At 46.1% G+C, this 26761-nt stretch overlaps 1 protein-coding gene across 1 annotated transcript in view; it reads left to right on the forward strand.

The window, feature by feature from the left end:
- The window catches only part of LAMA1 (laminin subunit alpha 1), a gene marked incomplete at both ends in the record, with an annotated part of 114882 nt that overhangs the window by 75708 nt on the left and 12413 nt on the right, over positions 1-26761 (forward strand). The window contains 22 exons of the mRNA XM_080936531.1: positions 170-290; positions 1273-1410; positions 2249-2370; positions 3624-3710; positions 3956-4149; positions 5184-5326; positions 7456-7545; positions 8487-8598; positions 9337-9499; positions 12455-12662; positions 12836-12952; positions 13070-13233; positions 14071-14206; positions 15089-15182; positions 16572-16688; positions 18355-18537; positions 18803-18957; positions 19233-19376; positions 20948-21081; positions 22412-22562; positions 23320-23444; positions 25651-25801. Of these exons, the coding sequence (XP_080792657.1) occupies positions 170-290; positions 1273-1410; positions 2249-2370; positions 3624-3710; positions 3956-4149; positions 5184-5326; positions 7456-7545; positions 8487-8598; positions 9337-9499; positions 12455-12662; positions 12836-12952; positions 13070-13233; positions 14071-14206; positions 15089-15182; positions 16572-16688; positions 18355-18537; positions 18803-18957; positions 19233-19376; positions 20948-21081; positions 22412-22562; positions 23320-23444; positions 25651-25801 (3049 nt within the window). The remainder of the gene's footprint in view (positions 1-169; positions 291-1272; positions 1411-2248; positions 2371-3623; positions 3711-3955; positions 4150-5183; positions 5327-7455; positions 7546-8486; positions 8599-9336; positions 9500-12454; positions 12663-12835; positions 12953-13069; positions 13234-14070; positions 14207-15088; positions 15183-16571; positions 16689-18354; positions 18538-18802; positions 18958-19232; positions 19377-20947; positions 21082-22411; positions 22563-23319; positions 23445-25650; positions 25802-26761) is intronic.

The following is a 26761-nucleotide window of genomic DNA, read 5'->3' on the forward strand; positions in this document are numbered from 1 at the left end:
CCCATTCTTCTGCAGGCTGACATGCTTTGCAATTGTAAGCAGAACTACTCCACAGGGATAGGTCTGGGGCTCAAAGCAGACTAAATGCTAACTAAACCTAGCACAATGTTTCCAGAAGTTTGTCACATTGTTAATGCTTCTCCCGCCTCTCTTCACAATGTTGCCTCAGAATTGCCAACATCTCCATGGAGGTTGGCAAGAAGGCTGTGCAGCTGCCGGCTGAGGGCGAGGCGGCGCGGCTGTTGGAGCTCTGTGTCTGCCCTCCTGGCACCACCGGACACTCCTGTCAGGTAGGGAGCTGTCACCTTCAGTCCATGTCTGTGTCCTGACTGGAATGTGTCATTTACAGCACTCCTGCATGAGGGAACAGAATGCAAGAGTATCTACAGTGCAGCTTTTGAATTTAAAATGCTATTTTGTTTAAATTCCGATTTTATTTTTGACTCCTCCAACTTTTGAGTGTAGGAGTCTGCAGGGTCAAATGTACCTACAGTTCAGGGGATACACTTGTTCTTTAGAATATTTTTTCTTTTACCAAACTGGACCATCAACCCCTCAGTCCTGCCCTCCGCCCGATTTCTGTTCCTTGGAACTCCGAGTGCTCCTGGTTCCCTGTACGAGTGGAATCCTGCAGTATTTCTGCTTTTGAGTCTGCCCTCTCTACTTAGCACAATGCCTTCGGGCTTCCTTGCTTAACACATGCTAGACTTTTTGTTTTTGAGGCTGAATGATACCACACCATTTGGACACGGTCCTCGGGTTGCTTCTGTGGATGCTGCTATGAGGAGGAGCATGGGAATGTTCTTCCTAGCCCAGCAGAAGCAGATTAGTGGTCTTGGCTGATCTCACTTTTAGTTGTGGAGAACTCGCACACTCTCTCCTCTGTACCAGCCGCACACAGCACTCCACTTCCTCTACAGGCCCGGCCGTGTTCTGCTTTGTTTCTCTGGCTTCTGTGAGAGATGGGACTTTTGCTTTTGTTGGTGGTTGTGTTTTGAGACACCTTTTGTTTTCACTCCACACCCTTGGCTAGCTTGAAACTCATTCTGTAGCCTAAGCTGGACTGAAGCTCAGAGGAGCCCGTCTGCCTCAGTTTCCCCACAGGTGTGGGTATGAGCCCGCTTGCTCAGCGTGGATGTGATTTGCATTTGTTCCCAACCTCGGTGTGGCACTCGTCACGTGCTACTAGCCTTCCGTCTTCCTGGAGAAGAATTTCCATCGTTCCAAGGTTTTAACCAGGGCCCACTTTCTTGCTCGTTTTCATCCCTTTAGGACTGTGCTCCTGGGTACCACAGAGGGAAGCTCCCAGAAAGTGGTGGTAGGGGACCCCACCCTCTGCTGGCTCCTTGTGTGCCCTGCAATTGCAACAACCACAGTGATGTCTGTGACCCCGAAACTGGGAAGTGTCTGGTATGTTTGCTAGGGTGGGAACTGACCTCCGTTTACATGTTATCAGTGTGACTTTAAAGGAGAAGGCTGGGGACCAAGCGGGTCCCCCAGGGACCTCCAGCAGGTCCTTGCTGCCCTCTCTTCCTACAAAGCATGGGGATCTCACATCAGTGGTTGATGTCATCGGCTCATTCTCTTCAGCCACCACGGCTGCCTATGTGTGCTGCCGAATCCTGTTTCTGTGAGGTAATAAGAGGGAGAGTTTATTCTGAGTTTGGGTTCCAGAGGGGTGTCCTTATGGCAGAGGAGTCAGGCAGCAGGCACCCAAACTCAGAGATCACATGTCACTATACACAGGAAGCAGAGAGTGAACTAGACATGGGGCAAGGCCATAAACTCTAAAAAGCCAGCCCCAGTGACTTGCTTCCTCCTGCAAGGTTTCATGTCCCTCGGTTCTCAGACAGCAATGCCAGCTGGAGACCAGGCACCCAAATGCACAAGGCATTTCTTAAACCACATTGGTCCCCAACTGGCAAGTGGACACACGGTTGGGGCTCCATCTACTTTAGATTCGTATTCTGAGGATCTGAGTTCTGACTGCTTCTGGGTGCTGGGTCTGTTCTTCTGTAGAATGTATTAGCAATTTCTAGGCTGTGTGATTTGATATAGTCTTATGGTAGGTAAAGGTCACAGATGTGGAGAAGCTTCCAGAGTCCTAGGACATATGAAGAAAAGTTCCCCGTCTTCCCTAAGAATTCACGAGTATCTCTCTGATAGGAAGCGCAGCTGGTTACAGAGCCGTCACCCAATTCCTGTCTAACTGTCTCCATTATTTCTCCTTTGCAATGTGGAACTTCAGGACTGCAGGGACCACACAGCTGGGGACCACTGTGAGCTGTGTGCTCCTGGCTACTATGGGAAGGTGACTGGGCTGGCTGGAGACTGTACCCCGTGCACCTGTCCTTACCTCCCCCCTTTCAGGTAAGCCTGTGCATAAGCATCAGGACCCGGCAGCTCTATTCCTGGCCCCACTTCCCAGAAGCTCTGAGTGCTCTGTGAATGTTGTCCCTGGGGAGACATGTATTCCGTTGGTCTTCAGTATTAGAATGGAATCAAGTTTTAAAAATAGGCCTTGGGATTTTTCAAAGCAAATTTTAGCTCTCAGCTATGTGGTCCACTGTGTGATCCAGTTCCTTTTCGATGTAAGGAAACTGAGTTGTGTATACACATGCCTGGGATAAAACACACAAGCCCTGAGAAAAGATACATGATGTTTACCTGTCAATCAATATGTGTTGGGGGCCATGCCACTACCATTGCTATTAGCTGGGCAATGGGACACCATTCTGAAAACAAAGTCCTGTACGTGTGTTCTGTATCCCTGGACAGTGGCTATGTGCACTTAGAGATGTGCACACATACCTGTTTCCCCATCTGCTTCACATATTTCCACATAACGTGGATGACTTTGTTTCTTCCATCAAGAAAGGCTAATCATCCCCCAAACCCTTGGTGATGATCTCTGAGGCACGAAAATGAACAACTTTGAGAGGATCCAAATCGCTTGGTTTATTTCTTATGTATTTGTGTTTCCTTAAAGCCACATTACTTAGGGAGAGAGATGTTAGAGGTAGTGCAGGCTAGACACAGACCTGATTTCCTGCTAGGTCTGGGTGAGGCTTCGGTGGTTTGCAGTTACCCACTCCCGCCTCCAGGTGGCACAGAGCAGTTTATCCTGTGAAGGCAGAGAGTGTGGTTCAAAACGAACTAGCCAGTAGCCATATCAGGTTAGTTCTGCTGGTCTATGGATGGCCGCCATTCATTTCCATGTTCCACCAGAGCTCAGCTTCTCTGTGTCTGGTGTTCTTTCCGCATCTGCATAGCCTGTGAACTATAATGACCGGAACATTCGGTCCTCCTGTTTCCCATGCTTTATCTACTCCTCCTCTCAGAATAAGACCCCCCTTGGTTAGGAAAGCTTTCCTGGGTAACTAGCTCTAGTCCACCAGACTGATCTAGGTAGCACTTGCCACGGGCACCTCTTCAAACACTGGAGACAGGAGGTTTGTGTCCATAACATTGCCTGCAGGTTCCTTTTGTTCGATAGATATAAAGCCCTTGCTCATCCAGTCACGCAGTATAATCGCTCGGCGTTTCAAACAATGAGGATGGATAAATATTTAAGAAAGATTTGGAGCCAATATCTGAAACTTTCTGAAAAAAAATTCTTTCAGTTTCAGCCCCACTTGTGTCTTGGAAGGTGACAGTGGTTTCCGGTGCAATGCCTGCTTCCCCGGCTATGAGGGACAATACTGTGAAAGGTATGCCACAGGGGGCAGATAGGGACGCCTGGTCTTTCAATAGCATGTAGCAATCTGTGAGACACTACAAATTTGTGTGTTTGCAAATATGGGGGGACCACATTGCTATCCCATAGCAAGGTTTCCTAAAGTGAGCGTGCGCTCTACATTTCTACAGAAAAGGGCGATTGCCCCTGGGCAGAGCTGGCGTGTGTGCCTGCTTGGTACAGACTTCTCTGACCTGTGCCTACCGTCCTGTCCTGTAGGTGCTCTGCTGGCTACCATGGCAACCCTCGAGCAGCAGGTGGCAGCTGTCAGAAGTGTGATTGCAATCCCCAAGGCTCTGTCCACAGTGGCTGTGACCGCGCATCTGGGCAGTGTGTCTGCAAGCCAGGAGCTACGGGACTCCGCTGTGAGGAGTGCCTGCCGAGACACGTCCTAATGGAGAGCAACTGTGTTTGTAGGTGATTCTCCTGTGTGCCTGCCTAAAGCTGGGTTTTCCTTGGTAACGAGGGACCTGCCTACAGCACCCACAGGGTCAGTGGGATACCACAGATATCACTATACTTAACATTTTATTGCATTTCCTGAATGCACATTGCCATTAAACCTACTGAACTGAGCCTTTAGCTGTGCATGAATAAACACAGCTTTGATTGTGGCAGGCTCCTTACAATATACCTCAGACTGGCTTTGCGAACAGCCTCAGTTTCCCATGTGCCAACCACGATTACAGGTGTGTGTATTGCTTCCAACTAATAATCTTGACTGCATCATTTAGCAGTGTTAATAGTTCTTCTGAAATCAAGGATCAGCCTGGAAGAGGGGCCATCACCGTGGGGTTGCTTGTGTTGTCCAAGTTTCTTTGTGTTGTCTTTAGTTTTTACCAGTTCTGATAGATGTCTCTATCAAGTGCAAGACAAGGCCATCAGGATGCTGTCCCGTGATACTCACTGGGAAAGGTCTTCACTTTTGTTTGTGTTTGTGATAAGTGAATGACCCCATTCTGTTCTCTACTGTGCTCATGGAAGAAGTCCTGGAACACCCACCACATGGGTAGGGGGAAGTGCCCCAGGCTCCAGAGAGAAGCTGTAAGCAGGAACATGTGGCTGCTGATAGCTTGCTCTCTGGGCTGTAGGGGAACTGGGGTACAGACACAGAAAACACTCAAGAATGAGCCCCAGAGAAGGGTGTGGGGACAAGGCTTTGGAGGGGACTGGGAACTCCTGTAACCAGTCCCTATTAAGAGGAATGAAGGTGCAAGTGGACGGAAGAAACGCTGCTCCTGGGCCACTTCAGGCTCAGCTGTCCTTTCTTTGTGACCCCGACTTATCAAGACGCAGTCGCCTGGTTGAGAATTGCAGCTCCCCCGTGGCGGGAATGAGATTGAGAATTGTGTGGTCCACGGGCCCGAGTGTGTGTTCTCCTTAAATACCATGGCTTGTGAAGCGCAGGGATCAAGGCCTATAGCGTTAGTTTTGTGTTCTCTTCAAGCTTGTGATGACGAATGTGTGGGCGCTTTGCTGAATGACCTGGATTCTGTTGGCGACGCCATTGTGTCTCTGAACCTCACGGGTATTTCCCCTGCTCCATACGGAATTCTGGAGAATCTGAAAAATACAACTAAATATTTCCAGGTCGGTGCTAGGGATATAGAGATGGTGGAGAGGAAGGAGTGGGGAGGGATTTCTTGTCTCCCCAACCTTTCAGTCCCCGATATAGCCAGTGACAGTGACCTCCTCCTGTCCCTCACTGGGGTCTCTGGGAGCTCTGGTGGAGTTGCTTCCTAGAAACCGCCTTGGGCATTCTACCAACGGAATTTGTTCCACCTTCTGGAATTAGGCAGTGCCCTCCTACCTCCCTTGACAGACCTCTGGAGATTTGAAAAAGCTGTCTCAAGTACAAATACTAGAAGTAAACCTGGACCATATTTTTCCTTAGCATTGGTTTATGTCAAAAATGAGCCATTTCATGTTACATGATGTTATTTTTTAATTGGAGTTCCGGGACACAGAAAATAGTCTTTCTCCTCGGCCGACTACTAAAGTCTCTGAGGGTCAATCCTTGGTTTATGTTTCTTCAAGAGATCAGGTCAAAAAAGGCAAGGAAAGTTAAGAAATTGGCTCAGAGATAGCACCCTCCTCTGGAATGCTAATTCTAACTGAAAACATATTGCTAAGTTATACTTTTTACCTCCACACTGTAATTGAAAATAATCTATGTACTGTGTCATGCAGAAAGAGGAATGGTCATTACTGAGTGCTAGTTTATAGACAGAAGCTTTCTCTTTAGTGTGTATTCACTTACTCACACACACAACTTACACATGCACTCAAACACTCTCATGAACACATGTACTCAAACACACTCACACATATACCCACGCACATTCACTCTCACATGCAACACTCATACACTCACACATGAACACACACTTACACATGCATGCACTCACACTCACTCACATGCACTTTCTCACACACACAGGCACACTCACTCTCACATGAACTAACAGACTCACATAAGCAAACACACATGCACATATTCACTCACTCAAACATGCACTCACACATGCACATATTCACACTCACTCAAAATGCACTCACACACTCACCATGTACACACATACACATGTACACTCAGTCTCACATGTACTCACACACTCACATATGCATATAAACAAACACTAACACATGCATACACTCACACATATGCACACTCACTCTCACCTCCACTGACACATGCACACACTCTCACACACACAAGCACACTCACTCTCATATGTACTCACATCTCACATATGCACACATACACACATACTCATACACTCACACAAACACACATACTCACACAGACTCACATACAATCACACACAACACTTCTGCTCACACTCACAAAGTCACACTCACACCCTGGTTCTGGGAAGGAGCTGATAAGCTCTAGGAAATATTGTTATTCTACTTTTTATTTTGAAGCAAAATGTGCTTTTGAAAGATGAGGATTCTGCATTTATTCGGAAAATTCTACAAAAGGCAAGAAGGAAGAGAGATTTCAATTCCTAATTAACATCCAGTCAGTAAGTGATGTGCACTGCCAGTTAGGTCACAAGGATATGACTGTTTTGAATTTGTCCAGTGACTAAAATTCAGATGTTAACTAAGCCTGACAGTTTTGCTCTAGTGTCGTCTACCCATTCATTCCCACTTAGTGTTCATATCCAACACTCTCTGGAGGGTAGGAATGTGAACAGATTTTTTTCTATTTTTTACGAACAGACTGAAATTGGGCAGTGTACCCACGCCCTTCCTAATTGGGCAAGGACATTAGGATGTTGAAATGGATTAAGCACTTAATTATAAACCACTGAAAAGACTTCTCCTTATTCAATGTACTTTTAGTCCAGTAAGCACTTTTACATTTTGACAATTATCATTAATATTTTATAACTTTGATAGTCAAAGCAGCATTTGGTTTACAAAATGCCACCTGTCTCAGATTCTGCTGAAGAGACCTGAGCTTGCGATTATGTCTGTGTGGGAGCCACGTGGAAGGTGGCAGCCTAGAGGGACATTGCTGTAATTGAAGGTTGATAGTACCTGAACATGAGCTCTTTTCTTTTAAGTATCTATTAAGAGCAATTAGGATGACTTTCTGTGTACCAAAAAATCAATTAGCCCACGACTCTGAAGAATGCAACACTTGGATGTGATCAGAAAGCAGAAGAGTTGCTTTTAACAGTGTAATGTCTGCCTTCTGTTTTTCCTAGAGGTATTTGTTAAAAGAAAATGCCAAGAAGATTCGAGCAGAAATCCAGCTTGGAGGTATCTCAGAGCAGACGGAAAATCTGCAAAAGGAGGTATGTTCTCTAGGAAAAGATCCAGCTCCTGCCAGCCTGCCAGCCTGCCAGCCCGTGGGTCTCACCCAGCAGGCTCTAGAGGTTCTGATTAGTTGTGCACTGGATACTTAGCATCAGAGAGTTCACTAACCATGAGCTCCAGTGTGGTGGTGGGAAAAGGCTCCTGATTGGGCACTGCTGCCTGCGTGCTGAGGAAAAGGCTCCTGATTGGACATTGCTGCCTGTGTGCTGAGGAAGAACAGGGTGGTCTGCTTAGCTGCTTGCCTTTTCTTAACCTGAGTAGTTCTGTAAGAAAGCTGAGCTAACCTCCTGCTCCTAAGTCTGTCAGGGAGTTTGTCATGGAGTCTGAGAGAAGCCCGGGCCCTTGACTGAACACCAGCCTGCTTCATTCAACTTTCCAGGCAAAGCAGTCAGTGTGTCTTCTAAGGAGTCATTTGTTTTGTCATTCAGTGACATGTGACTGTCTACAGTTGGGTGCTAGTGTGAATAAAAGGCTTTCACAATATGGCAGTGGCTCACAACCTGTAGATCGTGACCCCTGTTAGGGGGTCAAACGATCCTTTCACAGGGTTGCCTGACTACCAGAAAACACAGATATTTCCATTGTGGTTTATAACAGTAGTGAGATTACAGTTAAAAGTAGCAATAAGAGTAACGTTATGGTGGGGGGTCACCCCAACATGAGGAAATATGTTTTAAAGGGTTGCAGCATGGGGGGTGGCAATGGGAAGCCCTGCAGTGTGAACACAGGGCACATCTTTTGTCATGGTGGGTGTGTCTAACTCCCAGTAGTCACATTTAAGCCCAGGAAGACTAGCCTTGGTTTGTGATAGCATATATTTTTAGTTCTGGGTATACTTTGTTGCTTAGAAGAATAATAGCTGGAGTTTGGAAACTGAGTGATACTCAGCTAGCTAACCTGAGTCTTGCTGTCTGCTCAGCTCACTAGAGTGTTCACAAGCCATCAGCAGATGGATGCAGCAATGGACAGAACCTCCAATCGGAGTCAAGCCCTGGCTACATTCATTGAGCAGCTTCACACAAACATCAAAGGTAGGGTGGGCAGACCCTCCATTGGGAACTTGTGCTGATAGATAGCAAGGGTCAAGGTGGGACAGGGCTTCCTAGGGCTGAGGGACTGGAACATCCCGTAGCACAGGCATCTGGAAGTGTCCAGGTCACAGGCTTTCAGAGTGCTTCCCGTCGTATATTCTGTAATACGCCTGACTCTTGGATCCACATCTCCGCGTCTCTACACCAAAGTTGAAACCCATGCAACTTACCCACAAGAAAGCTGACAGGACGGAGGCTCCTGTTTGGAACCACCCATCCTTCCAGAGTCCTTCTGCCACTCCGTAGTTAGTTCTCTTAGCCGTTTAGCGCACTCTTGTCAGATTCTTCAGTATTAGAAACTGTCTGTACTATTCATTCAGAACCATGACGGGAGGCTTACAAGGCACAGAATGCAGTGCCAGTGAGATTTATGGGAGATTAATAAGAGAAGGATCAGAGCAAGAACTTCTCAGTGAAAGAGTGCTGTCAGGTAAATACTGCTTTGTATAGGAGATATTGCTGCAAAGTTGGTGTCTGCCCGGGCACAGGGCAACTTGGTGGTGAACAAAGAGGCAGCCCTCATGAATTTGTGGGTGTGAGGTGATATCAGGGATAACTTGGGTGCACAGGGTGCTTGGACATCTAACCCAGCCTAGATGTTCAGAGCTGCACTCACCAAAGAACATTCCATACGCGTCCACTCACTACCGTCTACTCAGTGATGAATCTTCTCTGTAGAAATCATGGAAAAGATGGCAACGTTGAATCAGACCACGCCTGAAGATTTCCAGCCACCAGTTTCTGCTCTTCAGAGCATGCACCAGAACATTTCGTCTTTGCTGGCACTTATGAAGGAAAGGAATTTCACCGAGACGCAGCAGAATGCCACCCTTGAACTCAAGTAAGTCCTGAGCAGTGTCCAGACGCCGTCAGTGAGAACCAGGTGTCTGGATGCTAGAGGGAAATGGTGTGAAAAGTGATGTCTGTGAAAGAAAATTGCTAGAGAGAGGCCGGCATCCCAGGAAGGGGGAGGGGTACCTCCCCCCAAATGTAGAAAATGAGCAAGTGAAAAGACTGCAATCCGTCTCTGGTCCTATGCAGTGGGCCCCTTGCTTTCTGTGGCTCAAGATTAATTTTTCCTACTACAAACTAAAGAGCCCGGGGAACTGCTACTGTAGATCAGGGACAAGGTAATAAAGAGGGAATGTCAAGAAGGGAATAGAGTAGGATGCCAGACCATAAGCTCCAGGACAGACGGACACTGTCACAGCCACTGAACTTGGTCAAACAAGCCCTCATGAAACGTCATGTGAGACCCCAGAGAATGACCGTAGGCAGACTGGGGAGTTTGTGGCCTCCTTCCTGGACTCTTCCTTGTTTTTGCTCACATGGTTATTAGCTGACAGTGTCTTTCTGTCAGGCAGACAGAAACTTTGGGGTTGTTTTATCCACTTACCCAAGACTCACTAAAGCTCCGCTCCTCCTGGTAACATTTGAAGTGTTTGTAAATTTTATTACTGTAAACTAGCATGTAGTCAGTGCCTCAGACAAGCTGTTTTTCTCATTTTTCCACATTGCCATGTGTTTTAATATTAAATATTTATAGTGCAGGTTCTCTTCCTCCTGTTCCTTCTCCCCTTCCTATTGCTCCTTCCTTCCTCAACCTCCTCTCCTCCTTTTCTTCTTCTCCTTCTTCTTTGTATCTTTCTTTTTCCTTTCTCCTCTTTTGAGACAGGGTCTCACTATATCACTGCTGGCCAAGACTTAGAGTTTTCCTGCCTCATCCTCCTAAGGGCTGGGACTACAGTCTGTGATCCTATAAACAGACTATGTCCCTCTTTCCTGTGTCTCATGGTATTATGTTCCCTGAGTAGACAGAGGCACTAGATCATCTGAAATTTGGGGTACCTAATGCTCACCTTCAGATTAGCTCCACCAGCATGCTAATGTAAAGTGCTACATGCTTTCCTGTAACACGCACAGTCATGTGTCCTGTCCTTTCCTGTAACACACACAGTCATGTGTCCTGTCCTTTCCTATAACATGCACAGTCATGTGTTCTGTCGTTTCCCTGTAACATGCACAGTCATGTGTCCTGTCCTTTCCCTGTAACAAGCACAGTCATGTGTCCTGTCCTTTCCCTGTAACAAGCACAGTCATATGTCCTGTCCTTTCCCTGTAACATGCACAGTCATGTGTCCTGTCCTTTCCCTGTAACAAGCACAGTCATGTGTCCTGTCCTTTCCCTGTAACAAGCACAGTCATGTGTCCTGTACTTTCCCTGTAACACACACACAGTCATGTGTCCTCTGTCCTTTTCCTGTAACACACTTTGAGAACCTGGAATGGAAAAGGAAAGGCTTGTGGTTAGATGGGGCTTGGAACGAGGTCTCATGGTCTAGTTACTTGGTTCAGTGAACCTGGGGAGGCTTGAGAAAACTGAACTAAAGTTGGGAACAAGGGCCCAGAATGCTGGTCTATGCAGCGAGAATGTTGACTTTACTGCTGCTGCTTCCACACATAGGACAGGTGGCTTATTTCAGTTTCATGACTAAAATGTGAGGGAAAGTTTGTGAATACAGTTTGTTCACCTAGGAAACAATTAATTTTGTCCCAGGCAAGGGCTGGGGTGATGGTCTGCTGTGTAAAAATGTGTGCTGTGGGTTCTAGCCAGGATTACCATTGCGGTGATGAAATACCATGACTAAAAGCAACCTGGAAGAAAAGGGTTCATTTCACTCAGCTTCCACATCACAGACCATCATTGGAGAAATCAGGTCGGGAACTCCAACAGGGCAGAAACCTGAAGGCAGAAGCTAATGCAGAGGCCATGGAGGGGTGCTGCTTACTGGCTTGCTCAGCCTGCTTTCTTATAGAGCCCAAGACCACCAAGGATGGTACCACCCACAATGAGCTGGGCCCTACCTAATCCATCACTAATTAAGAAAATGCCCTACAAGCTTACATACAGGAAGATCTTACAATTTATTTATTTAAAGATGTATTTATGTATTATATATAGCTGTCTTCAGACGCACCAGAAGAGGGCATCAGATCTTATTATAGATGGTTGTGAGTCACCATGTGGTTGCTGGGAATTGAACTCAGGACCTCTGGAAGAACAGTCGGTGCTCTTAACCACTGAGCCATCTCTCCAACCCATACAGCAAGATCTTATGGAAGCATTTTCTCAGTTGAGACTCCATCCTCCCAGATGACTTTAGCCTATGTCATGGAGACATAAAATTATCCAGCACAAGTGCAAGTTTGAAGACCTATGTTTGAATTCCCAAGAACCCACACAGAGCCAGTCATGGTAGCTTGGGTCTGTGGTCTCAGTGCTGTTAGAATGAGATGGGAAGAGAGATGGGAATTCCTGGAAGCTTGCAGGCCAGCTTGCCTGGTTTATGAACAATAAAAAGAACCAGTTTTCTAAGGATCAGTACCCCAGGCTGTCCTCGGGTCCATATGTTTGGTATGGCGTCCATGCATTCCTTCCCCCATTACACACACACACACACACACACCACCACCACCACCACCACCACCACCACCACCACCAGAAGGAATTGCCTTGGGTCTTAAGTAGTCAGGATGTATGCTAAACCTTGTGATTCCCATTCATAATCCTAACAACAAAGGACATCGAGGCAGGAGATGTTTTTGTGAGTTTCAGTATCAGCTTCAGCACCGTAGCCTAGACCTGTCTCAAAAATAAAGAAAAAGTCACCATGCATCATTTATGTTTCAAGAAGAAGCTATGAATGTGTTAAAAAAAAAAAAACCCCTCAGTAACATTTCAAGCCTCAAGTTTTGTTTTTATTGACATTCTAAGCAAACCTTTTCTATTTGCCAGGGCTGCTAAAGATTTATTGTCACGAATTCAGAAAAAGTTTCAGAAGCCCCAGGAAAAGTTGAAGGCATTGAAGGAGGCCAGCAGCCTCCTTTCAAACTTCAGTGATGAGCTGCAGGCTGCAGAGGAGCTCGTGAGGGAGGCTGGGAGCAAGACCCAGGAAAGCAACCTCCTGCTGCTCCTGGTCAAGGCCAACCTGAAGGAACTCAGGGTGAGTCTGGGTGTCTTTTCAGTTAGGAGCACGACTGCACAGGCCTGTGTGTAGGTAGCACCAACTTTAGTTTCTGATGAGTGAGCCTTGGATACTGGCTTCAGAAGGTGGCTTAGCGCTAAATCGGATGCTGGCTTTAATGATATGTCCTCAAACGGGGATTCTTGATGCAGGAGAAAAAGCTGCGTGTTCAAGAAGATCAAAACCTGACCTCAACGCTCATTGGCAAAGGGAGAGAATGGGTAGATGCCGCCAGGACTCATGCAGCTGCTGCACAAGACACCCTCACAGTAAGTTACAGATTGGACAGGCGCTGCAGTTCCAGAGCAGCCGCACACCTCAGCTACGAGGACACGCATACCAGCCGCTCAGTGTGCACACACGTCCATTCTAATTTCTCTATGCAGCAGCTGGAGCACCGCAGAGATGAACTCCTTTTGTGGGCCAGTAAAGTCAGGAGGCATGTAGATGACCTTGTCATGCAGATGTCCAAACGACGAGCCCGTGACCTGGTCCACAGAGCTGAGCAGCACGCTTCTGAGCTGCAGAGTGTGGCGGGAACTTTGGACAGGTAAGGCTGCACAGTCTTCCTGCTCCGGGAAGGGCTTGCCGACCCTTCCTAAGGGTGAGGATGGCCATTTTCGTTAGTGTTGAATCACTTCTATGCTGGGTTTGCGTGCACACACATGCATGCACACTCTGAGTGTGGATAGTCAACATTAAATACTGTTATAATTTGTAATTGATAAATCATTGGGTTTCCCAGTCAGATGTTGACACACAATGACTGCTGGGGTCTAGTGTGGGAACTGACCATTTCAATAAAGTCGGAGGAAAGTGATTCCCTCAGCAGGCAGAGCTGTGAGGACGGCCACAATTCATCATCCTTCTAGTGAACTTGCAGCCTTGCTGGACGGAAACCGGGTGCCTGCTAGTTAGAATGAAGCTCAACTGAAATATTTTCTGATTCTCCAAGTTGGGGTGTGGCCTTTAGGGACCACCCCAGCATGCCTGCATGTGGGCAGAAGACCTTTTAGAGATAAACAAGCAGGTCCCAGAGAGTCTATAACTAATACACATGCAGGGGTACCCCAGTACCCCAATATCAGCTGGGAACTTAAAGATGGATTGGGGAGAGTGGAGGACACATAGAGGGACTGGAGGCATGGCTCTATAGGAAATGGCCACCATGGGTCTCGGTGATAACTGGAAGTTCTGAGCATTGTCCTGACAGACAGCTTTCCAGACACAACTGTGTGTAGCGGGGACACCACAGCTTGCTAGTCCTGGCTTCTTTCCTAAGAAGAAAGAAGCAAAAAGCTTTCAGAGTTAGTAGGCATCTACTCCACCCATGGGCATGTCTACTAATTTTTTAAAATAACAGCTTGAAATAATGTTGATTCCACAGAGACCTTGAAAGTGCTAGAAACGTGTCTTTGAACGCCACCAGCGCAGCCCACGTCCACACCAACATCCAAACACTGGCGGAGGAAGCCGAGAAGCTGGCTGCAGATGCTCACACAACGGCAAATAAGACAAGTTTGGTGAGAAATATCTGGCCTACATAGTGTTTCTTCCCTTTCTGCACGTCATGGAAGATTCTTCTGGAATACAATTTTTAACCTGTTTGGACAAGCCTCAAGGTTTAAATGACTCTTTCACAAGGGTCACCCAAGACCATAGGAAAACATAGATATTTACATACATTATCATTCATTAACAGTAGCAAGGTTACAATTATGAAGTAGCAGTGTAAATAATGTTATGGTTGGGGTCATTACCACGTGTAATGACCTGTAATAAAGGGTCACAGCATTAGGAAGGTTAAGAGCCACTGCTCTAGCAGGTTTTTGAGCATACACTCAGTGGCTCAAATATATTTATTTCCACGTTCTTTTCTGGTGAAATTCATTTGTGATTTGTTTAGTTGCTTGGTTGTTTGTGTCTGTGTTTCTTAGTTTTTTTGTTCGTTCATTTGTTTTTACGTATCATATGCCCTCTAGTTCTTAAATAATTTTCAGAGTACAGGTCTCACTGTGCTATACAGTGTAGCCTTGAATTATTCACTTGGATCCAAGTGAGCCCTGACCCAAACTTGTGGGTAGTTAGAAATGACTGCACCATCCCATTCCATGGTTTTGGTCATGTTTTTGCGTCTTCGTGAAGACTAACGAGTACTATTAAAAACAAGGGGAAATGGCAGTGTCTTGTGAAACAGATGTTGATCTTTCCTCATAAGTACTTGCCACCTCTTTTTACTCACAGCTGTGTTGTGGCCGATTCCTCTCCTTATATCCTTAGAAATGTCTCAGTGTTCTCCCTCTAGTGACCTCCAGCTCTGAGGTTGGCTTTCCCCCTTGGAGCTCAGTTGATGCTCTTCTGCTCTCTCTGGGAGGTTCCTGTGCATGAACTGTTCTCTTTTTCAGACCTCCGAATCCCTGGCTTCTCGGGGGAAAGCAGTCCTTCAGCGCTCCTCCAGATTTCTAAAAGAAAGCGGCAGTGCCGGAAGGAAGCGGCAAGGTCAGTTTGTGAGGGGTGAGTCCCAGAGTGACGGTGCTCTGGCACAACACTCTCCAGAGAAAGTTAAAGCTTCCTGTGTCTCTCAAGTGAGTGTCGTGTGATTCCGAAGGCTGTGCTGGTACCACTTCCTCAAATGTGCACGCTGCTCTGTAGCGAAGCCTTTCTTATGACCGACCTCTGGGGATTATTTGAATTGACCTTACCGCCATTCCTTCTGGTGTGTGTGGGGTCACCTCTCATGGCACGGGCTCCTCTTGTTTTTTTCTCTCAATCTTCCCAATTCCTTGGTGAAATAAGTTATATCTGGTGCTGTCTTTGCATTTTTCATCTGGCTAGAACTCTGATAGGCTCTCCATGAATTGTCCCTGGACTGAATCATAAATGATAAGTCTTTTTCCATAACCACCACGCAGTTAAAGAGTTTCAGCAAACTCTGGTCCGGGACTGTGAGAACTGTTCAATAACCACAGTGTAAAATGGCGAGAATCTGCTCTGTAAGAGAAAATGTTCTTAATGTACAATGTGCTTCTCACACTGATGCCGACAGTCCATGGACCAAGGGCTGGACTACAGCTAAGCCGTCCGAGCCAAGGGTTAGGCCAGAATGTTGTTTCATTTGTTTTTCTCTCACAAAATAGACAAAATGATCAACAAAATCCACCCCTCCCCCACCTCCATGTCTGTGATGAATTGTGCTATCGCTAGGAAAACTCTGAATGGGAGTGAGATACTTTAGAACCTCCCCTGTCCTCTAAATGTTAGGTCTTCACAATTCTTGCTCACTAATTCACAGGCGCTGAGGGGCACTTGAGTTTGCACAGGTAAATGTCCTTCTAGGTCATTACACTGTGGACTTCTTGTCAGTTAAAGTTCTATGTTTCAAACTCGCGCTCAGAATGCTAAACGTGGTTTCATACTGTGAACAAAGACTATAAAAGTGTTGATCCAACCATGTCAATCAAAGGAAGTCAGAATGATTCCAGATTCAGTGGAGGGAATAGAGAAGAGCTGATTGGCCAGAATGACAGCTTAGGAATCAGGAAGAGTCAGACCATCATCAGGATTTGAGAGCCTTGAGGTGGAAAGTTCCAGCATGGGTAGAAAATTTCCATGACAGAAGACAGTTTAAACATTTTGTCATACTTGTGCTTTTATAAACTTGGGGATGAAATTCAAGAACAATTAATAGTGATAACAACACTAGCAAAATAGACAAAATGATCAAAAAACCAAACAAAGTGCAGCCCATTCTCCACCTCCATGTCTAAGAATCACTAGGAAAACTCTCGATGTTGAGGTGTCTTCAGGAAGCTTTATGTTCTATGGATGGCTGATGAATGTGCCTAGACTGTGTCCTAGCAGACTAATCTGACATGAACCCTCACACAGGCATTAAGCTGAAGCTGGATGAGTTGAGAAATTTGACGAGTCAATTTCAGGAGCATGTGGATAACATCACAAGACAGGCCAACGACTTCCTGGTGGTACTTAGAGAAAGGCCCGAAGGTAAGCAGAGAGGAGGTTTCTGGTGGAAGTCCTGCGTCGTGCCTCCTGGGAACTATGGCTCCAGAACTAGAGCCACATGGATTAAGCCTCAGCTTGGGGAGAGATGTGGTCTGGAAATGAGGATCGTGGAGCTTTTTAAAACCAGTGAATATGCCAAACCACACTCTGAAATGTGCTGATTGTGCTCTTAAAAGACTAGCAACTTTCAGCCACCACTTTTAATTGCTGACTTTCAAAATGGCTTTGACAAGTCACAGAGGAGACAGGAGCTTTCCAAAGAGGCCAAGTGTAGAGATAAGAGAACATGCTTGCCCTGCCATGGAGGGAATGTAGGACCCACTCACTGTAAACATGGCAGCAGCAGGCTCACTGTGAACACGGTGAATTAGGGAATTCCTATCGCACAATCCCCCTCCCTCAGATGAGAGAACACTGTAAGAACCAGCCTGTTGATCACTAATATTGATGATTTGGAAACACCATTTCTCCAAGACTTTAAATGAGTCTTGGGTCACAACCCAAATGAATGGTGCTGTTGAACACTGCGCCTGACTCCAGACATCCTGTGGTGCATTTCTAAGACTCACCTGCTGCTCCTCTATCTGGAAAGTTTTTCACAGGAAAAATGGCCCTTTGTCTATTTCAATATAACTCATTCTTTATTCAGAAGTACATAAAAAGTAGGAGAGGAGTGAGAGACAGCATGGGGATTCTCTCCTCATTGCCTGGGGTCTTACTATGCAGCCCAGGCTAGCCTCAACCTCATGATGGTGTCGTGTCTGCTTCCCAGTCCTGGAATTGCAGGCATTGCCTCCGTGTCTGGCTTGATAGCCTTACACTTGATATGGCTGTTCCCAAGAATGAATATTTTGCTGTGTGTGTTGAAACATTCTCAAGTCTCAACAGAAGCATGTAGACATCCTCAACCAGGTGTTCTCGAATAGCAGAATTCTTTTTCCCCTTGTGGCCCTGTCCTCTCTGAGCTTTTGTCCTCTGTAGCAGCCAGTCCACGTTGTGACTAAATACCACTTTGTCCATGTGTGGCCACTTTCCCCTTGATTGCAAGCTTAAGTTCCAGAATCTTCTTATTCGGACATTAAGTGATGTGAAGACAGTTGAGAGGTGCCCACAGAAAGGGGCTAAATAGAGAAGTCTGGAGCTGGATAGATGGTTCTGTGGGTACCGTTGCTAAGGCTAGAGATGTGACTTCCATCTTGGAACCCACAGAGTGGAAGGGGGAAACCTCCTCCCACAGTTGTCCTCTACCTCCTCCCACAGTTGTCCTCTACCTCCTCCCACAGTTGTCCTCTGACCTTACCTGTTCCACAGTACATGAACACACATGCATATGTACGCACACAATAAATAAAAATTTTAAAGTACTTCCAGCTTACTATCCCCAGAACACATTAAGGGCGTAACCACGAACCGTGGCTTTTGTAGTCACACTATGTCACTAAAATCATGTTCCAGAGACTTAAATATTCAGATTATTTATTGGTTCCTTAAAGGGCTGGTAGAACCTGTGATATGAAAACTTTGACATGAAAAGGCAAGAAGCCTTGTTTTGTATTCAACATACATGTTTCTGTGTAAAGTGACACATGTAGTTCAGACTTTCTCAGTGTCTTCACCAGGCACATGCTTGCCCATTCCTTTATTTTAGGAATGAGAGAGAAGGGCAGGAAAGCCAAGGAGCTGGCGGGGGCAGCCAACGAGACTGCGGTGAGGACACTGGAGGACATGCTGGGTTTGAGCCGAAGGGTCTTCAACACATCAGAGGACCTGTCCAGAATGAACTCCACGGTCCAGGAGACACACAATCTTCTGCACACCTCCACAATGACCAGTATGTCCGTGCTTCTCCTCCCCGCCTTATCCCCGGCTGCTTACTGATTGGGAGAGCTGGGTCCACAGGAGGCACAATGTTCTAGCCTATAGATTCAACTTTGAGAAGTAAAGGGGCTTCAGGGAGTGCAAGCTGTCTGCGCAGTCTTCATGTGCTTCAGGGTTTGCTCACTCTGTTCTGTCTTATCTTCCATCTACATAAGACTTTTTTCACTCTTTCCCCTGCCTAACTCTTGCCAACCCTTCCCCCTTGTTGTCTTCATCAGCTCTGTTGGCTGGAAAAAAAATGAAAGACATGGAAATGCAGGCCAACCTTTTATTGGATCGGTTGAAGCCTTTGAAAACACTGGAAGAAAACCTGAGGAGAAACCTATCAGAGATCAAGCTCCTCATCAGCCGAGCCCGGAAGCAAGCGGCTTCGGTGAGATGGGCTGGGGCTTTCAGTTCAAGGTCAGCCTGGCCTACACAGTCATACACTGTCACTAAATAGGCAGATAGAACATGGCCTAGTCAAAACGACTGTCCAGTATCTAAATAAGAATTTCCATCGTGGTCAGCTGCCTCAGTCTGTGAAACCCAAGGCAAGTTCTGCACAGAGGAAACTCTTTGCGGAACGGGTGGAATCGCATCTCCCATGTCCTGGGAAGCTTCAAGCATGTGCACTAAGTCCCAGGGTTGCTGTTTTCTACCTGTCAGATCAAAGTCGCCGTGTCTGCAGACAGAGACTGCATCCGCGCCTACCAGCCTCGGATTTCCTCAACCAATTATAACACCTTGATACTGAACGTTAAGACGCAGGAGCCTGACAACCTTCTCTTCTACCTCGGCAGCAGCAGCAGCGTAAGTGGACAACCCTGGGTGTTTGGGAAGTCAGGAGTTTCCTTTGTAGACACTCCACTGATGAAATCATGAACAGGACCATCCTGGAATCACTAAATCCCCTACCAGGGGAAACCTTTGCTACAATTGTAATGTCCAGTGTTGAAGTAATATTTCAATCTCAGCCGAAGATTTCTACCCTGCCTTAGCTATTTAATATTTAAGTTCCTGGGTGAAAGCCACACATAACCTCTATATTTACAATAAGCCTTAAGCAACACAAGAGATGGGTATATACTATTGTCTATGTCATTAGACTGTTTCCAATCGATAACCCAGAGTTATACTCAATATGTTTGATCTGGGCTGCTTTTAACTCCAACTGGGCACTTTCTCTTGACTCCCAACCCATGGCAGCTTCTTTTTCCTCCTCTCCTGTGCCTCTTCCTTCTTTGTTGTCCCCTCTGACCCCCAAGCCCACAAAACCTAAACCCCACGTATGTCTCTTTTGCCCAGCTATGGGCTGGTGACATCTTTTTATTTACCAATCAGAAATAAGTTGGGGCCATTGTGCACGTGCAAACTCCTCTCTGGAACAACCAGGTCTTGGTGGCTCACATTTAGCATTTCAACAGATGGCAAGAGACCAAACCAAACAGTTGACTGTCAAATAAACATAAAAGTGACTGCGGGGGGGGGGGGGTGGCAGACAGGTCGGAGGGTAACTGTTTGCCTGCAAGCCTGAGAATCTGAACTCATCACAGGAACCACTTAGACAAAACCTGGGCACCACTGCCGGCATTTCCGTATCTAGAGCTGGAGAGGTAGATGGAGACAGATCTCTGGGTCTTGTGGGCCAGCCTAGCCTAATTAGGTGAGCTCCAGATCAGTCAAAGTCCCTGTGTTAAAAGGTAAATAGCACCTAGGATAGGTGTCTTCTAGCCTCCTCATGAACATGCGATGCTGTGATATGCACACATGTGAACACACACACACACACACACACACACACACACAGGAGCATACACACAGTGAACGGCACAAGAAGGAGAGTGACATTTCTGATCAATGTCCTCATCTGCCATCTTGGTGGTATACCATGGGTGCATCATTCCTTGGTGGACTCGGCGATTTTCAGATAGCCAGGCATTGCCCAGGTTCTTTCTGCCAATGCACTGCCTATGGTCCCCAGACAGCAGGCTTCCTAGACAAGACCACTGGCTCCTTCAGCTGTATCAGAAGGGATGCCAGCCCTGGGAATTTTATTACCCAGTGGAGGAGATTTTATTACCACAGATATTTTCTGAGGAGACAAGGAGCAAAGCTCACTTTGTAGCCCTTAGTGTGCCTTCTTCACTCGTTGGTGCTGTCTGGAGCAGAAATAAGCCAGTACCTTAACCTTCCTGTGGCTTGCTGACACCCCCTGAGCATCCCTGGGAAGTTCATAACAGTGGGCAATCCATCTGCAAAGCACTCATGTCAGGTCTGCCCTCTGCCAGCCGCAGGGGTGTGGCTACTCACACGAACTCACTGCGCCGGCTGTGTGAAGAGCAACATGTAACTCACTGACTTTTCTCATCTCCTTCCCCAAGTCTGACTTTCTCGCAGTGGAGATGCGGCGGGGGAAAGCAGCTTTTCTCTGGGACCTGGGCTCCGGGTCCACAAGGTTGGAATTCCCAGATGTCTCCATCGATAACAACAGATGGTACAGCATCCACATCACCAGGTAGAAGTGTCCTCTAGCATCTCTTCTTTCAGTGTAACTTAGAACATGTGGGTAACATATTTAATAAACAGGAGTTGAGTCATTAGTAAAGATGGATTATAACAAATAATACTGGATTTATATTAACTACAGTAATAAATTGTTCGAATTATAGAACAAATATTCTGTTGCCAGAAGCCAGAATCAAGAAAGGTATAATTTATCTAAATGTATTAGATCATTTTAATATTTATTTTCATTTTATATGTATTAATATTTTCCTGCATATGTATATATGCACCATGAGTATGCAATGCCTTCAACAGCCACATCCAAGAACTGTACTTACAGAGGGTTGTGGGCCACCATGTTGGTGCTAGGAATGACACTCAGGTCCTCTGCAAGAATATATCATACTCTTAACCACAGAGCCATGTCTCCAAGTCCCCAGATTATTTAAAAAATACTTTTAGAAAGTCCAAGTGACCAGCCTTGTAAAATGGCTCCTTCCACAGAAGAGAGGAGCAGGGGCGAAAAGAAGAAAACAGAAAATGCATTGTTGGCTTTTCCACCCGTGGCTCAATTCCCAAATAAAGGCTTGGAGGCATGTTTATTTATGAACAAATGCCAAGGCCATAAGCTTATTCTCTGACTAGCTTGTAATTTATATGACCCATTTAAACTATTCTGTGTTTTCCACAAGACCAGTTACTACCTCACCTCCATTTCACGAGTCCGACTTCCTCAGAGACAGGGGCAGATCTTCCCTCTGACTATGTCCCAGAGTTCCCATCACTCCCTGCTGGATGTCCCGCCTCCTAGTACTACCTCAGCTCATTGGCCACAGGGGTTTTAGTGACATATGATGCTTCTACACAGTACACAGTGTGCAAAACCATCCCCCAACAGTATTTCCTCAAAATTCAAAAACTAAGTCAAATTATTCCTTTTAAAGGCCCTTCCTAGAAGTAACTTTATTTAAGACAGAAATTTCCCTTTTACTTCTCCATAATATTGTGGGGTTTTGTTGATGATATTGAAAATATTGGTATTATATTAAAAACAGTGTCATAAAGAAAGGAGTAATTTTTCTTTAGATGTAGTTGGACTCAGTAATGACTTTAATATAGGGGAAAGATGTGATGAGCTGTCTGTTTCCCAAGAGAAGCTTATCAGGATTCGGGGGAGTAAAGGAGAGGGTGAATGGCAGAGGGGTGGAGGCAAGGCCACCACTTGGAAGTTGCAGGCGTGACCCTGGAGAGGCAGGAGGGGGTGTGTGCATGACAGGCGTGCTTGCTTATACAAGACATGATGTATGTGAAATTCCTTCTGCAACTCCTTCTGTTGCAAGGTTTGGAAACGTCGGGTCCCTGAGCGTAAAGGAAGCAAGCGCTGCTGAGAACCCACCAGTCAGGACAAGTAAATCTCCAGGACGGGCAAATGTTCTGGATATAAACAATTCGACCCTGATGTTTGTTGGAGGGCTTGGAGGTCAAATCAAGGTAAAATTGTTGAAGGGCATCTGACCAGGACCCCTGGCTGATGTGCTCAGTGTGAAATATACCCTCCACAATCCAGAAATGTCTGCTTTTATTAGTGTCCACTTCAGCCCTGCATCTGCAGAGCTAGGCTGGTTTCGCAAGGGTAAAAGGTCGTTTTCAATCATGAAGGTGGAGAGCAGTCAGTGCTGCTGTTCGCCATTTAGACATTCTTTTCCCTGTGATGAGTAGGGAATTAAAAAGTCATTTCTGTAGAGTCCCTTTGTCTCTCTTCCAATTCTAGTGGTAATTGTGCTAATTAGTGTGTATCAAGAATGTATAGTATTTTTTTTAATGATGTCAGCTAGTTGGGATGGGTTGGAAGGACAGCCTGTGTCCCTCTAGACTACTGACCCTTTATGTGGTCTGGTGACTCACAGCAGGCTTTCCCCTGAAACCAAGTGGATCCTTGGGAGACTGTCCAGAGCTGGGTGTGGTCACCTGTAATCCCAGCATCCTGGAGGCTGAAGCAAGCAAACTGAGAGAGTGAGGCTAACTTGTGCTGCATATATAAACAAGCCTCTTTCTCAGCCCTCCCATCCCCTCAAGGACCAGAAAATGTAAACTGTTCACGCTTAGAAGCAAGTGTTGCACAATGTCCATTCCACGGGATGTTCTCTTGTGATCTGAAGCCCTGGGTCTGAGCTTCCAGGGCAGTTAGAGAATGCTTGTCCCAGGCCTGCGGCTGTGCATTATGAGTTTGCTTCTGTCTTTGCACCAGAAATCCCCAGCTGTGAAGGTTACTCATTTTAAAGGCTGCATGGGCGAGGCCTTCTTGAATGGAAAATCCATTGGCCTGTGGAACTACATCGAAAGAGAGGGAAAGTGTAATGGCTGCTTCGGAAGGTAACCAGCCACATTTAACTTCTTGTTAGCTCTGTAGTCTATATTCCCGTAAACGGTTGAGGGGACTCTCGGTGATGGCAGCCATTGAGCTAACACAAAGTTGCAGTACAACTTTCTCAGGCTGCTGACCGAGGTCCTCTACCAAGGTTTCCTTGGCGACTTTTGGTGAATTTTCCTCTTTACCTGAAGTTCGGTATCTTCCAGACATCTCTTACTCACCCCCAGGTCCTCAGGGTCAGCGTGCAGTGTGCATGTGTAAAACTTTATAAATGTGAGTGAAACTCCGAGCCAGTGGCCGTCACTGGCCTCCCAGCGAGAATGTGATACTGAGTTCCATGTGAGCATCCGAGGGTTGTTGCAGGAAACACAGTTGGAAAGAACAGCTTCTGAACTCTGATGCATCCTTTTTCTCAAACCACATGTCTAACCAAGACATATTTCCAGCAATTTAGTAAATCTGAAAATAGACTCAACCCTGGGGCTCTGTCCCTCTACTTCCGCCAGTTTAAACGGAAGATGTTGGTTCTTCTTCACTGTGGGAAGGATGTCCGTTTTGTGTGCATCCTCCAGTTTCAGTCTCCATGACCCCTGCCATCCTACCAGAGGAAGAAGGGTCTGGATGCCCCTGACCTCTGTGTCCTGCTGCTGGCCTGGGAACCAGCTGGCTACAGGAGCAGGTGAATGACTGATTCAGATAATCCGGGACCCGGAATGAACAAATCTGCTTGCAGTGCTTATACTGCATTGACCAATATATTGAACAAGGTTTCAGACAGCCCTAGCTTGGTAGGATAATAATACATGTTTTTAAAATGAAAAGAAAAAAGACACAGTAGAGGAGCTATGCTATGTATATGTGTGTGTGTGTGTGTGTGTGTGTGTGTGTGTGTGTGTGTGTGTGTGTGTGTGAAAAATGTCAAGTTAAAATATCAAATATAGCCAGGTGTGGTGGCACCTGCATTTAATCCCATCACTCAGGAGATAAAGGCACGTGGATCTCTGTGAGGGCTGCATAGAGGCTCTGTTTCCGTAGATGGACGGATGGATGGACAGACAGACAGATGGATAGAGCTGTAGATAGACAGATAGATACATATATAGATAGGTATAAGTATAGATATAACTGTCATGATGCTCTCAGAGCTTTAAGCTCATTTTTAGCATGCTAATGATGCACAGGCTACCCTTACCTAACAAATAGGCTACAGCTGTAATGTTTCCTAAAGGAACTGAATCTTAAGCCCTTTATAACAATGGGATCATTAAGAGTTGCTTCATGTAGGATGTATTTTGGCCAGTGCTAATATATGTATAGACTGATACCTTGTGTCTGAGTTTTTAAAGTGACTATTTTCATTTTAGCCACTCACACACACACACAGACACACAGACACGCACATGCATCATGCAATCCACACAGACACACACATGCACACATGCATCATGCAATCCTGCTAAACCAAAGCATTAGCCCACACGCAGCCTATTGCAGCAGACAAAAGGGACACAGTGTGCTCCTACCTGGTGTCACTTACCAGTGTTAGGTTGTTGGTACAGTCTGTAATAGTCCTCAGGTTAATGATTATATTTGGTTATATTGTCAACTAGACTGGATAATTCCCTAATCTGTCTTTTTATGTGTTGCTAGATACTCTTACATAATATCAGCATTTTTCTAATTCTACATATCGTAATGGCTGCTTGCACAAACTCTCTTACAAAGCAGCTGGGCTCTCGCCGATGTAGGTTTGTCCTGTGTGAAAAAATACCCTGTGAGATACAGCTTAAATGTCCTCTCCTCTCTGACGAGTTTGGGATTTTACAGTTGTATTTTGGGATTTGGGGAGTAATTGCATATACCATAATGAAGTTTCCTAGAGGCAGAATCCAAATCTAGACACAGACTATTTTTTATCATATATACCAAATGCAGAGCCTGAGATTATTCCACGTATCTTCAAACATCTTTTTTTCTTATGCAAAGGTCTCATGGTGTATACATAATTTCCCTCATATCCTGTCTGTCAGTGTGCAGAGCTGTTCTGACTTTAGAATACTTCAGTTTTCACAGGTTCAAAGGTACAACTTAGCTTGAGTTTTATACTCGCTCTCGATGATGGAGACGAGTCTCTCCTGTGGCCTGGGATGAGGAGATTCCTTGTCGCTCTCCTGGGCATGGACGTATTTCATGGCTTCTACCTTGCAGCTCCCAGAACGACGATGCTTCCTTCCATTTTGATGGGAGTGGGTACGCAGTTGTGGAGAAGACACTCCGGCCCACGGTGACACAGATACTAATTCTCTTCAGCACCTTCTCCCCGAACGGGCTTCTTTTCTACCTGGCTTCAAACGGCACCGTAAGTTTCTGCAGCACTTGGCCCTCTGTGTGCAGAACCATTGCCTTGACATTGCCTGTCTGCTGTGAGTTTCCCTTGCCAGAGGTGAGCAAATGCTCATTCACTCCACAAAGTGTGCCCACAGAGCAGAGAGACGCTTCCACCACAGCTTGTAGGAGAAACAGTAAGGTTTGGGGTTTCACTTACAGGAGAGTGAATGAGAAGTTAATAACAGGAGAACAAGTCCCCAAGACCAATGTAGGATGGAGACTTCTCTCCCAGTGTGGGTGACGTCCCCAAACACTGCTTCATGTAGGTCCCTGTCAGTCAGTTCCACTCTGGAGTTACCTACAGGGGGGGAGTAAATCGCAGAAGCAGGTGGTTAGCTGCAGTCTCCAGGGATTGTTTCCATATTCCCTGAGGAAACATCACCAGCCTGATCTTGTCAAGGTTTCTGAGCCAGTTTCTACAAGTCTTTACTACTGTAATCTACACACACACACACACACACACACACACACACACACACACACACACACACACACACACTGTATAGGTTCTCATTAGAAATCACTTACCAAGGAACACACACTCAGAAAGAACGGCCATGGAATGCAGGGAGGCAGAAGAGCAGAAGCCCCTCCAGTCAAACACTTCCTGTGACGCTCCAGTTTAGATCATCTCTTGTTCTTCGTGTAACCATAGTGGCCTCACTTTTAAAAATTACTTTTCTTATATTTTGTGTGTATGAATAGTTTCCCTTCTGCGTATCTATGTACCATAAGCATGCCTCTTGCCCACTGAGGCCAGAAGAGGGCATTGGATCCCCTAGGACTGGAGTTACAGGTGGTTGTGAGCTGCTGGACAGGTTCTGGGAATTGAACCTGGATCCTCTGCAAGAGCAGCCAGTGCCCTTAACCACTAAGCCATGACTCCAGCCACCAAAGTAGCTTCATTTGAATCTCATCTACAGGAATGGTT

This window comes from Micromys minutus, assembly GCF_963924665.1.
Source record: "Micromys minutus genome assembly, chromosome: 23".
NCBI lineage: Eukaryota > Metazoa > Chordata > Mammalia > Rodentia > Muridae > Micromys > Micromys minutus.